The sequence below is a fragment of the Stegostoma tigrinum genome, chromosome 5 (genome assembly GCF_030684315.1).
Source record: "Stegostoma tigrinum isolate sSteTig4 chromosome 5, sSteTig4.hap1, whole genome shotgun sequence".
Lineage (NCBI taxonomy): Eukaryota > Metazoa > Chordata > Chondrichthyes > Orectolobiformes > Stegostomatidae > Stegostoma > Stegostoma tigrinum.
Window position 1 is genome coordinate 37,408,769 of NC_081358.1, and position 13,576 is coordinate 37,422,344.

At 40.4% G+C, this 13,576-nt stretch overlaps 1 protein-coding gene across 1 annotated transcript; it reads right to left on the reverse strand.

Annotated features, from left to right (window-relative positions):
- Positions 1–3,665: 3,665 nt before the first annotated feature.
- LOC132209617 (interleukin-17C-like) lies at positions 3,666–11,290 on the reverse strand. Its single transcript, XM_059646340.1, has 3 exons — positions 11,273–11,290; positions 8,765–9,009; positions 3,666–3,918 (listed from the first exon to the last, which is right to left on the reverse strand). The coding sequence occupies exons 1-3, from the start codon at positions 11,288–11,290 to the stop codon at positions 3,666–3,668; spliced, it is 516 nt and encodes a 171-aa protein (XP_059502323.1).
- Positions 11,291–13,576: the final 2,286 nt, after the last annotated feature.

Sequence of the window (13,576 nt, forward strand, 5' to 3'; positions counted from 1 at the left end):
TCTGGTGATCAAAAATGTCCTCAGCCGCACCACCTTGTGTTTCCTGCACCTTTGCCCTCACATTGCCTCCCTCAACAAAAATAAAGACAGAATCCCCCTTGTCCTCACATATCGCCCCACCAACCTCCCCATCCAATATATCATTGTCCGCCCCTTCAACCACCTACAATCCGACCTCACAACCCAAGAGATATTTCTCTCCCCACCCCATCTACCTTCTGTAGCGACCGCTCTCTCCATGATTCCCTTGTCCACTCCGCACTCTCCACTAGCCCCACTACCCCTGGCACCTTTCCCTGCGACCGCAGGAAGTGCTACACCTGCTACACCACCCCCCCCATGTCCATTCAGGGTGCCAAACAAACCTTCCACATCAAACAGGAGTTTACCTGCACATCCGTCAACTTGGTTCTCAGCATCCACTGCTCCCGATGTGGTCTCCTCTACATCGGTGAGACCAAGCAGAGACTCAGAGACCATTTCGTAGAGTATCTGTGCTCTGTACGCGACAAATGACAACACCTTTTGGCTGCAAGCTATTTTAACTCCCCCTCCCACTCCCTGGGTGACATGCCCATCCTGGGCCTCAACCAGTGTCACAGTGACACCACCTGCAAACTGGAGGAGCAGCACCTCATGTTCCACTTCGGGAACCGACAGCCCAATGGCGTACATGTGGATTTCACCAGTTTAAAAATCCCCCCCTGCCCAGGTCTCATCCTTGTTTCAGGTCAAAGAGGCAATCTGTCCTTCTTCTATCCCACCTATCTGCTCCTCCCACCTCACTGATCAATCCCCTCCACTCCATACCTGCACTCACCAATCACCATCCCACCCACGTTCTGCAGCCCCACCCCTCCTCTCTGTATTTATTTCTGCGCTCCCCTCCCCATTTCTGAAGAAGGGTCCTGACCCAAAATGTCAACTTTTCTGCCCCTCTGATGCTGCCTTGACTGCTATGTTCCTCCAGCTCCATACTGTGTTGTCTCTGACACCAGCATCTGCAGTTCTTGCTAACTCTGAGTGGAAGAAACTTGAAAGCTTTTTTAGGGTTAGTACAGCACAATAGGCTGAGTGGTCTCCTGTGCTGTAAATATAGGCTTTATTTTATTTTGTATACTTTAGAAAAGGATTTTCTTTCTGTTCTAGGGTACTCAGTGACAGAAACAGCCTCTTTCCTTTTTTGATAGTAGGAACTGCAGATGCTGAAGAATCCGAGATAACAAAGTGTGGAGCTGGATGAACACAGCAGGCCAAGCAGCATCTTAGGAGCAGAAAAGCTGACATTTCGGGCCTAGAACCTTCATCAGGAATGGGGGATGGGGAGAGGGTTCTGAAATAAATAGGGAGAGAGGGGGAGGCGGATCGAAGACGGATAGAAGAGAAGACAAGAGAGTTGCAGTGGGAGAGAGATCCCCTGAGGTTCGTCCAGAGGGAGGAGGGTAACTTCGTCAGGTTAGGCATCCCTTCTGTCCGTCTTCGGTCCACCTCCCCCTCTCTCCTTATTTATTTCAGAACCCTCTCCCCATCCCCCATTCCTGATGAAGGGTCTAGGCCCGAAACATCAGCTTTTGTGCTCCTGAGATGCTGCTTGGCCTGCTGTGTTCATCCAGCCCCACATTTTGTTATCTCTTTCCTTCTGTTCTCCCTTGTTATGTCCTTATTTTACTTTATGCCTACCACTCAATCAGGCAGTCGGGATGTCTTTTGGAATTTTCGGCTATCTCCTGAGGAAATGATTGTAAAGGCTGCTCAAACTGTTTAAAAAAAAACACAGAAGTAAGTCTGGTGTTTTTGTAGGGTCTGTTTAATTATTTTAAAAACAAGTAGCAACGCATTTTTCCAGGTTTCCTATTTTTCTGCTACATTTTAATTAGTAATAATTTCAGTATGTTCAAAAACTGCTTCATTTTACATTATACTTTGCTTTCCAGAATACATTTGCACTTTTACTCTGGATCTTTGCTCCTTGTTTTCTCTACCAGTAAGAGACTAGCAACTGACTAATTGATTTACCAATAGACAGTTCACACAAATACTTACATTTAACATTAAACATTTGACATCATAAAATGTCCAAGGCAATTCACAGGATCATTATAAACTACTGATCCATGTCCAAATGAAGCAATGTCTAGGCTTGGGCTAAAAAGCAACAAGTAACATTCCTGCGACACAAATGCCAAGCAATGCCCATTTCCAATAAGAGACAATTTAATCATTAGACCTTTCACACTCAGTGGAATTGCCATCACTGAAAGTCGGACTATCAACAGTCTGGGGATTACCATTGACCAGAAACTGAACTGGACCACCTGTATTAATACTGCGGCTTTGAGGGTACGTCAGAGGCTAGGAATACAGCAGCAAGTCCTGACTTCCCGAAGCCTGACCACCATGTACAAGGCACAAGTCAGGAGTGTGCTGGAATACTGTCCACTTACTTGGATGAGTGTAGTTCCAACAACAGTCAAGAAGCCTGACTTCATCCAGGACAAAGCAGCGCACATGATTGGCACCATATGCACAAACATCCACTCTTTCACTATTAACACTCTGTTTCAGTAGTGTGTACCATCTACAAGACGCACTATAGAAATTCACCTTCCAAACCTATAATTACTTCCACCTAGAAAGACAAGGACAGCAAATACATGTGAACATGACTATTTGCAAGTTCTCCTCCAAGCCACTCTTGACTTGAAAATATATCAGCCTGGCTTCAGTGTTGCTGAATCAAAATCCCTGAGCTCCCTCCCTAACAGAATAGTGGATTCACCTGCAGAACATGGACTGCAGTGGTTATAGAGTCACAGAGATGTACAGCATGGAAATAGACCCTTCAGTCCAACCTGTCTATAATGAGCAGATATTCTATATTCATCCAGTCCATTTGCCAGCATTTGGCCCATATCCCTCTAAACCCTTGCTATGCATATGAAGAAGGGTCCAGACTCAAAACATCAGCTTTCCTGCTCTTCTGATGCTGCCTGGCCTGCTGTGTTCATCCAGCTCTACACCTTGTTATCTCATATACTCATCCAGGTGTCTTTTAGGAAGGCAGCTTACCACCACCACCTTAATAGCAACTAGGGATGGGCAATAAGTGCCAGCTCAGCAAGCAATGTCCACATCTCAAGTAAATTTTTAAAAATGTTTGATACTGACTGACATAAAAAGATATTCGAAGCTTGGTCAAAGGTGTAGGATTTAAGGCGAATCATAAAGGAGAAAGGGAGGTGGAGAGTTTGGTGAGAGAACTTAGGAGATTAAGGACCAGTGAGCTGAAGGCATGGCTACTAGCAGTGGCATATTTAAAATTGAGATTGCAGAATGGGCAGAATTAGAGGCGCAAAGATATCTTGAGAGAATGGAATGGTTTGGAACTTAGAGACAATTGCAATGATGGCAAAATGGTGGGGAAGGCGGGAGGGTGAAAAATCACTTGAAGTACGTTCATACCAAAGCAGAACTGCTATAAGGACAGTGCATCTCCAAAAAGTGCAGATCTTCTGTAAGGGGGCATTGTGTGTCTTGTCCTCAAGGACGGTCCAATTCAGAACAGTAAAAAGTTGCAACACAATAGAAATACGGTTCAGAGTATTTTAGTTCAGTGCATTATTCTGCCAAATACAGATACAATTACAGCAAGGCACATACATCCGCTATGAATAATGATTAGTTAAACCCATCTTTGGAGAGATGCACGTACAAGCAACAGCAATTTCAATCCATTTAGTTTCATACTGAAACTTATGTTCTCCACAGGCTGTGTGATAATAGACCTGCATGGTAGTTGTCACAGGTACTGAGATGTAATCCAGTGTATGCTTCATCTTGCTAAAGCTGATGCAGCCACGACACAGACAAACAGCTTCTGGAATCGTTGCAGGGATACGTTTAGGGTCCTCATTAATCCTAAACCATGGGAAAGTAGAATTTGTTAAAGTTGTAAATGTTTTAGTTTGAGTTCATGAACTACACACATGCTGTATACTACACTATAGACATACCTGTACAAAACACACCTCCCATCTGGCATTAAGTATTTAATATTAAAAAGTTAAAAGAGATTTGACCAGACCTCAGTTAGAGTAGTTGCTTTTAGTTCTGGACACTGCACTTCAGGAAACACCTATTAACTCTGAAATAGATGGAATGTAGATTTACGAGAATGAAAGTAAGGCTGAAAGGGTTAAATTACATGAACAAGTTGCAATGGCAATTTGCATTGCTTTAATGTGGAGATGTTGGTGTTAGACTGGACAGACAAGGTCAGAAATCACATGACAACAGGTTACAGTCTAATGGGTTTATTTGAAAACACAGGCTTTTGGAGCATCAGTCCATCAGGTGTTAGTGAGAGAGGCAGTATCAGACACAGAATTTATAAGTAAAAGATCAAAGAGTCACACCACTGATGAGGACGTATCAAACAAATCTAAGATGCTGTTATAATCTTTAATCAGTTAGAAGGTTTTCATTGATTAATATTTAAATGTAAATTCCTGAATTCCTTTGAAGTCGCAGTCCTTTGGACACATGGCGAGCAATCACTGAAACAACTACATAGCAACTTCAACAAGTTTTATCCCACCATCAGACTTACCATGGACTACTCTTTAAAATCAAACTCGTTCTTGGACACACGCCTATCAGGGATGGACACCTCAATACCTCACTTGACCACAGATAACCTCATGATGCTGCACTTCTCTAGCTTCCATCCTAGACATATTAAAACAGCCATCCCCCATTTACAAGCATACACAGGATGTATTCTGATTAGGAGGAATGAGACGGATACATGAAGGTTTTGAAGGAAGTCCTCATAGGATCAGGATACGATACTCAACTTATCAATCGCCGGTTCTAATGTGCCACAGCAAAAAATTGTAATGACTTCCTCAGGAGATAGACAGAGCATATGTCCGATAGGGTACCCTCTGTTGACCCGGGACCAGAGAAACTACACCATGTTCTTTGCAGCTATCAATGCATTATCGATGACAATGAAAACCCTGCCAAAATCTTCCACATGCCTCCACTTCTCAACTTCAAAGAACCACCAAACCTTAAACAGACCCTTGTTTGCAGCAAACTACGCAGCCTTTAGGACAACATTGACCACAAAACCCTGTCATGGCAACCTCTGCAAGACACGTCAGATCTTCGACATGAACACTCCCATTACACGTAGGAACACCACCCATCAGATACTGTCTCATACACACACTTTTTCTCTCACACACATACACACTCTCATTATCTCTCTTCCTCACAAACACTGTACAATTATTCGACTACACAAAAGCCTGATTTGGCCACATAAGGAGTATTGTGTTCAGTTCTGGTCGCCTCATTACAGGAAAAGTGTGGAAATGTTGGAAAATGTACAGAGGAGATTTACCAGGATGATGCCTGGAATGGAGGGAGGGTCTTACAAGGAAGGGCTGAGAGAGCTAGGGCTTTTCTCTTTCGAATGACAAAGGATGAGAGGTGACTTGACAGAGGTGTACAAAATGATCTGAGGTATAGATAGAGTGGACAGTCAGAGACTTTTTCCTAGGATGGAGGTAGCTGTTATGAGGGAGCATAGTTTTAAAGTGAGTGGAGGTAGATATAGGGGAGAGGTCAGAGGTAGGTTCTTTATTCAGAGAGTAGTAGGGGCGTGGAATGCCGGAGAGGGTAGTGGAGTCAGCCTCATTAGGGGTGTTTAAGCGGCTATAAGATAGGCATATGGATGACAGTACAGGGTAGGTGTGGAGATTAGATAGACTTTATGATTAGGGAAAAGGTTTCGCACAACACACACACAGAAACCCTCTCTCCCTCTCTCTCAAAGACATACACTCACTCACTCACTCTCTCTCTCTCCCTCCTTCCCTCAAACTCACACACACATGTGAACCCATGCAGTGAACTTGTATTTGCAGATACATTTAATTTTGTTGAAAAACGACATAATTTAGAGACAGTCAGTCAATGTCGTGTTTTATAAATTCCTACTTTACAAATAAATCCAGTCTGACTCCAAACTAAAACACAAACAGATTCTAAACAAGGCCTCAAACCTTGTCTGACCTAAAACGTCACCTCTTCCTAGCAGTGATAAAACCTTTGTTTCTCTCAGGACCATAACTTGAAAGGAATTTGGGGATTTACATATACATATTAATCAATTAAAACCTTGTAACTGATTAAAGATTTAACAGCGTCTTAGGTTTGTTTAATACATCCTGATCAGTGGTGTGAAACTTTGATCTTTTACTTATAAATTCTGTGTTGGATACTGCCTCTCTCATTAATACCTGAAAAAGGACTGAGGGTCTGAGAGCTTGTGTTTTCAAATAAATCTGTTGGGTTGTAATCTAATGTTATGTGATTTCTGACCTTGCACTGCTTTAGGCTTAGGAGAAGCTTGAATTTCTTTCCCTCAAAAGCTGCTAAGGCTAGAAGTTAATAGAAAACATTGAGACTGAAGTTGAAGATTTTTGTTGAGCAAGGATATCAAAACACAATAGACAGAGTTAAGATACAGATCTGCCCTGATCTAATTGATTGGCAGAATACACACTCCTCTTGTCTTTATGGATTAAGGCATAATGACTGTCAGTTAGAACATACTGGACATCAATCAGCTGCATTGGACCACACTGACCTCTTTGTCTGGATTTCTGATGTGTTTCCACTTATGTGACTTTGTGGCTGAACTACTAATATATATTTAGTTAATATAGTAAAATGTCTCACAGTGATCTATAGCGGTGCCATCTGAAAAAAAAATGTAAAGAGAAAGCTGGTTCAAATATTTGGACTTAAGCTTTGGAATGTCTTCCCTAAGTCTCAGTTTCTGTCTCCTTTTCTTCTTTTAAGATGCTCACCTGTACTAATGTCTTCTTAAGCAGCTCAGTTTCAAATTTTGTTTGATAATCTCTCCTGCGAATCAGTTAGAGCTGCTTTACCATGCTAATGCCAGTTTATAAATGCAAATTATTGTTTAATGAGAAGAGTAATGTGCAAAGGAAAGCATATTTAGGAAGAGAATTCTAAAGTGTGGAGTACTTAGCACATTGGCACTGTTGCCATTGGTGAAACAAAGTGAGCTGGTGGTTGGACCTTGCACAAGGTTAGGGCTAAGAATTTTGAGGAGCAGTGTAGCATTGACCAAAATAACACAATCAGGGAGAGAGGAGGCCATGAGGGAATTAAATATGAAGTGGAAACTTTCAAACAGAAAGTTTTTGAATTAGGAGCTGATGTGGTTAGCAAGGACAGAGTCGATAGATGAGTAGGGTTTGGCATCCAGGAGGCTGTAAAACTTTGAAGAAACCAAAGTTTATGGACAGTGAAGGATGGAAAGGCATTTGAGACATATTTGCAAGTGAAGGTGTCAAAGGCAGGGTTGAATGTTTTGAAAGAAAGTAGCAGAGGTAGAAGGGGCAATGGGTGATATGAAAAACACAAATGTAGATGTTTTGTGTTTGTACATAAAGTTGGATATGGGATTCAATGGAAGGAGAGAACAGAATGGGAAGGGAATGGACTCTGCAGCGAGGTCTGTCACAGACGACTTTAATCTGCCAATGTTTCACTGGAGGAAATTTCAGCTCACGCAGGACTGGATGACTGACAACACAGTGGCTGTTGATAACAAGGTCAAGTGAATTGGTGGAGAATAGAACTGATTTTTTTTATTCATTCATGTGTTGTTGGCATCTCTGGCTCGGTCAACATTTCTTGCCCAATTACCTATGGAAGATGGTAGTGAGCTGCCTTCTTCAATCACTGCATTCCTTGAGCTATTAGGAAGAAAGTTCCAGGATTTAGACCCAGTAACAGTGGAGAATTGTGACACAGTATCAAGCCAGAATTGTGTGTGGCTTGTGAGGAAACTTGCATGGTGTTAGTGTTCCCCTGGATCTGCTCTTCTTGTTCTTCTGAGTGATAGATGTCACAGATTGGAAGGTGCTGTTGGAGGAGCCTTGGTGAGTTCCTGAAGTGCATTTTGTAGATGGTACACTCTGTCACTGTGCATTGGTGTTGAATGGAGTGATGTTGAAGTTAACACATGGGATGCCAGTCAGGCAGGCTACTTTGTCCTGAATGGAATCATACTTCCTAAGTGCTGTAGAAACTTCACTCATCCAGGTAGAGAGTATCCGATCTCAGTCCTGACATATACCTTATGGATGGTGGAAAAGCATTTGGGAGGCAGGAGGTTAGTTACTCACTGTATAATTCTTGGCCTCTGACCTAGTCTTGTCACCACAGTATGGCTGGTCCACTTCAGTTTCTGGTCAATGGGTGACCTAATATGATGTTGATTGTGATGATAATGACGTAAAGGGTAATTTTAGATTCATTCTTGTTGGAGATGGCCATTGCCTGGCACTCATTTGGAGTACATGTTACTTGCCAGTTATCTGCTCAAACTGGATATTCCAGGTCTTGCTGCATATGAAGATGGACTGCTTCAGTTTCTAACTCTCACCTCAACACTACTGTTCAGCTCTTTTGTCCATGTTTGTAATGAGGTTAGAAGCCAAGTGTACAAATTACCATATTTTAATAGAATTCAATTTGATGCAGCAGATTGTGCGCAGATATTAATTTATAATCTCCAGTCTAGTCCAGCATGCTGCTGCACACATATTGCCTGCTTAAGTTAGGATCTTAGAGCTATGGATCTTTCAATAGTTTTTCTCAAGTAAAGTAATATTATACGGAGTAAAAACAGACTACATTTTGGATTTCATCTTACCTGTAGCTCCACGGTGAGAATGACCTATCCTCAATGTGTGAACTTGCCAGTAGTTCAGGAGACCATGCTGGGCAGCTGTGATTTTGCTTTTGATCACGTCTTTCCAGCACTGAGAAAATACTTGAAGGATGTGTGATGCTGATCCTCTTCTTTAGCAAATGAAGTGGGATTTCATCTCTGCAATTGGGAGGCAATCCTACATATTCATTTGCATCAATTATTGCAAAGGAAGCAGTTAACACCATCTGGAAAAGACAATCAACTCAATGCATAATACAGCTAAAAACAATGTACACAATGATTACATTTCCGAAGCATCATCTTTTGTGCTCTTAAGATGCTGCTTGGCCTAGTGTGTTCATACAGCTCCACACTTGGTTATCTTCAAAGCTCTGCAATTGTTTATGAAGCATTTTGTGATGTCTTGAGCACATGAAAGGCACTATAACAATGTGTGTTTCTTCTGCCTTACGGTAGAACACAAATAACAGGAATTAGATTTGCCAATCAATTCTTCTAGCCTTCTCCAATCAATAGGTTTATAGCTGGTCTTCTACCTCAACTCCATTTTCCTGCACGATTTCTAAATTATTTAGCTCCCTCAATATCCAGAAATCTACCAAGATCTATCTTATAAATAATCAATGACACAGGAGTTAATCGAATTCCAAAGATTCACAACACTTAAGTGGAAGATTTCCACATATCACCATCCTAAATGGCCATCCCCTTATCTGGAAATTCTGAGTTTTAGTTCTGGACTCTTCAAGTGTGAACGTATTCTTCCAGCATTTGAAACAAAAACAGAAAGAGCTGGAGGAACTCAGCAGGCCTGGCAGCATCTGCAGAGAAGAAATCAGAATTAATTGAGTCCAGTGACCTTTTATCCTCTTAGCATTTATCCTGTAAAGGACCTTACAAAATGTACATGTTTATAAGAGATGACATCTCATTCTTCTAAACTTTAGGGGACAAAGGCTTAATCTACTCAATTTTTCTTCATTGGACAGCCCCTGCATCCTAGCAACCAGTGGAGTGAACCTTCATTGTACCGTCTGTATTGCACGTATATTTCTTCCTTAGGATTTAGACCAATGAGGTTAGGTTTCACTGAGGCACTATTTAATTGTAGTCAGGCAGTTTTTTTACACATGCTCCAATTCCTTTGTAACAAAAATTAACATACAATTTGCTTGAAAATTGTTTCATGGATATCCATTTAACTTTTCATGATTCATGTACAAGGATACCTGAATCCCTCTACATAAAAACATTTCCTAATCTCTCACCATTCAGACAGCATTCTGTATTTTGTTTCTATTTTCCCCTACCAAAGTGAATAACTTTACACTTATCCACACAATATTATTTGTCATATTCTAACCCACTTATTTAATTTGACTGTACACATTTGTGACTGCCTCACGATTTATTTTCAGACTAACTTTGTATCATCAGAAACCTTGCAACTATAATGCTCAGTTGCCTCATCTAAGTGATATTGATATATATTGTAAATAGCTGAGGCTCAAGTAGTGATCCTTGTGATTGCCCACTAGCTATAGTTTAGCAATGCAAAAATGTTTTTTTCCTAATTACTATTTCCTGTCAACTATTTAATTTTTCATCCATGCTAATATATTAACCATAAACTTTCAGTCCTAATTCCATGTATTATTTTGTGTGGCCCTTTATCAAATTATTTTAGAAAATCCAAATACATTCCATGCCCAATTCACACTACCCTGCTAGTTCCACACTCAAAACCTCTTAACAGATTTGTCAAATATGATTTCCTTTTTATAAATCCCATGTTGGCTCTGCCCAATGGCACTGTGATTAAAAATACAGGGTAATGTTCCGGAAATCTGAGTTCAAATCCAACCACGGTAGACAGTGAAATTTGAACTCAATCTGAAAAGAGGGGATTAAAAAAAAGCTGATCTACTGCTGACCAAGCAATGATTGTTGTAAAAAGTCCATCTGGTCCTACAGTGCTCTTCAGGGAAGAATAACCTGGCTTAATTGTCCAGACAGCCATTGTGAATGAAATTGGTGCCAACAGCCTGTTCTGACTGGGGTGGATTCAGAAGCTGTCTTTTTGCCTTCCCCTGTGTGAGAAATATAGTGCCCTGACCTAAACCTGACATCAAATAGACAACTAACAAAGAAAGATAATTTATCCAGTATTATGTTTGTATTAACACAATTGCTTCAAGTTCTTCATTCTCTTGACTAGCGGCTCTCCACTGTTTCCAGAATGTTTTTATTACTTCTGTTGGGAACATAGATGTAAGTTACAGTCCTTGTTAAATGTCTGCAATTTTCTTATTCTCCATTATAATTTTCATAGCTCACCTTTAATAGAACCAGATTTACTTTGGCCATGTTTTTCCTTACAAACATTTCCTATATACCTATGGAATCTTTAACTCTAACTCTCTTCCTTCTTTTCATCAGTTTGTCTCTTCAGATTAACTCTCAAACGTTAAATCGAAATGAACTTACCAGTGCTTGTAGGCACATTTTCACATTCATTCCAGGTGCTGCTATCTTCACAGTCGAGTTTCTCTTAATTTCCGTTTATTTTCTACCAGTTCACTCTTCTATTTATTTTATCAATCCTGAAGGAGGAGTTATAAAGGAAATGGAACATAATTCTTCCTTTAGACTAATGACAGATTTTCTTCAGGCATTTTTTAAATATCAGAGCTTGCAAAAACATGTCAAATGAATCAGACCAAAGAGAGGCAAACATTCTTGTCCATGCAAGCACTCAACAACTTGGGACAGTATATTATTTGCCTAACATAAACAAAATACCTGTATTTGCAAGGGAATTAACACAATCATATGGGTTTCCTAAGGCACGAACTGAAATCCATGGATATTCTAGTGAGAGATTCTAACCTGATACACCAAGGAGGAACCCCAATTCCACAGTTACAGTAATGAGACATCACAAAGATGGAGACACCCCAATCCTAGATTATTTTATTGGGAGAATCTTAAAGGAAGAAAGAGATGCAAGGATGTTTGGACAGGGAATTCCAAAGTTTAGGGTCTAGGCAGCTAAGGCCACAACCACCAATGGTGCAGTGATTAAAATTAGGGACATGTAAACGAGCAGTGTTAGCAACAGCAGATATCTCAGAGGGTGTGGAGCTGCAGGAGTGCAGGGACAGAGTGAAAAGAGGGAGAAGAGCATGGAAAGATTTGAAAATCAGTGCTGATTGAGAGCCCTTGTGGTCAGAAAGGGATGATGTGTGATTAGGGGGAGGCGATGGCCTTGTAGTATTAATGCTCAACAGTTAATCTAGAGACCCAGAAAATGTTCTGGAAACCCGAGTTTGAATCCCACCACGGCAGATGGTGGAATTTGAACTCAATAAATATCTGGAATTAAGAATCTAATGATGACTGTGAATCCATTGTTGATCGTCAGAAAAAGCCACCTGGTTCACTAATATCCTTTAAGGAAGGAAACTGCCATCCTGACCTGGTCTGGCCTACATGTGATATTTATAGCTGCCCTCTGAGCAATTAGGGATGGGCAATATGAACAATATGAACTGAAGGAACAAAAAAACACAGAACCTGGTATGAATTAGAACTCTGGAACAGTTGGTCAATAAAGTCAACAATTTATCTTTAATTCCATGAGCTTTAGTTTTCGTTCACAGGATCTTACATGGAATGTCGTTGAATACCTTCTGGAAGATGATGTAAATGACGTCAGTTGAAATCTGTAAAATTTTGAGTTGGCAATCACAGATAGCCAAAATAAGCAATCAACTATTTGTAAGTAATTTTAATATAGTTTAGTCTGTTTATTACAAATCAATGGTTTAGATTATGATACAATGGCTGAATATAAAGGAAATGTATTCAAGAAATGACAGTTGGGGGGGCATTCACTGATAACAGAGAATGAGTGGAGAATTGGCATAGAATGTATTGATCCCATAGTTTTTGATGGCAGCATTTTATTCCCGAGCTGAAGTATTAAGGAATGCTTCCCTTGACCTGACTCCCTTTTTTGAGTATTTTTGTAATTTTTGTTAGTGGTTATTTGTCATTGTTCTGCATTTTGAAGAGCAGCGAGCGCAAGTACGTCTCAAGTCTATCTCACCTGGAACAGGAACTATTCTGGCATTCTGTGCTACATATTGGACATCCAGCCAACAGAGTTAACTGAACCCCATTTACTTCAGTTATTTCCTCTATAGATTCAATTAGTTTAATTTGTCATGAACTGGGCTTTACAAATCCTTGTCAGTTCTCTCTAATCAGTGCGAATATCTCTCGGTGCTTGGGCTGACCTTAATTTTAGATTTTGATAACTCCTCCATGACAGATGTTAGACCATCATCATATCCCTGGTTTTCCACTCATATTTCTTACATAATTAATTTATCTTTGTGAGCTTTGAAAGTGACAGACAATTACTGAATTGTGAGAGCTTTGGGAGATTATAACCAAAGAAAAGTGTGAATTCCTCTCCTATTTCCTTGAAACCTCTTGTTGTGGAATTCACTGATCAGGTCTTGGAATTTGGAAGTCCAGCACTGTTTTTTAAAATATAATTTTCTTGTTTGGGTGTAGTGAGTTCCAGTCCTTGATTTGATATTAGTTTCTCTGGAATGTCAATTTTTTATCCACTCATTCTATTGCCAAGACTGGCAAAAAGTAATTAATTATTCAACAATTCTAACTTTTCCATATTTTAATTTGCAACATTACCCACTAGAGGGCCCACATTACCATTAACTGTCTTTTCTAATATTGTTGTGAAAATGATTTCAATTAATC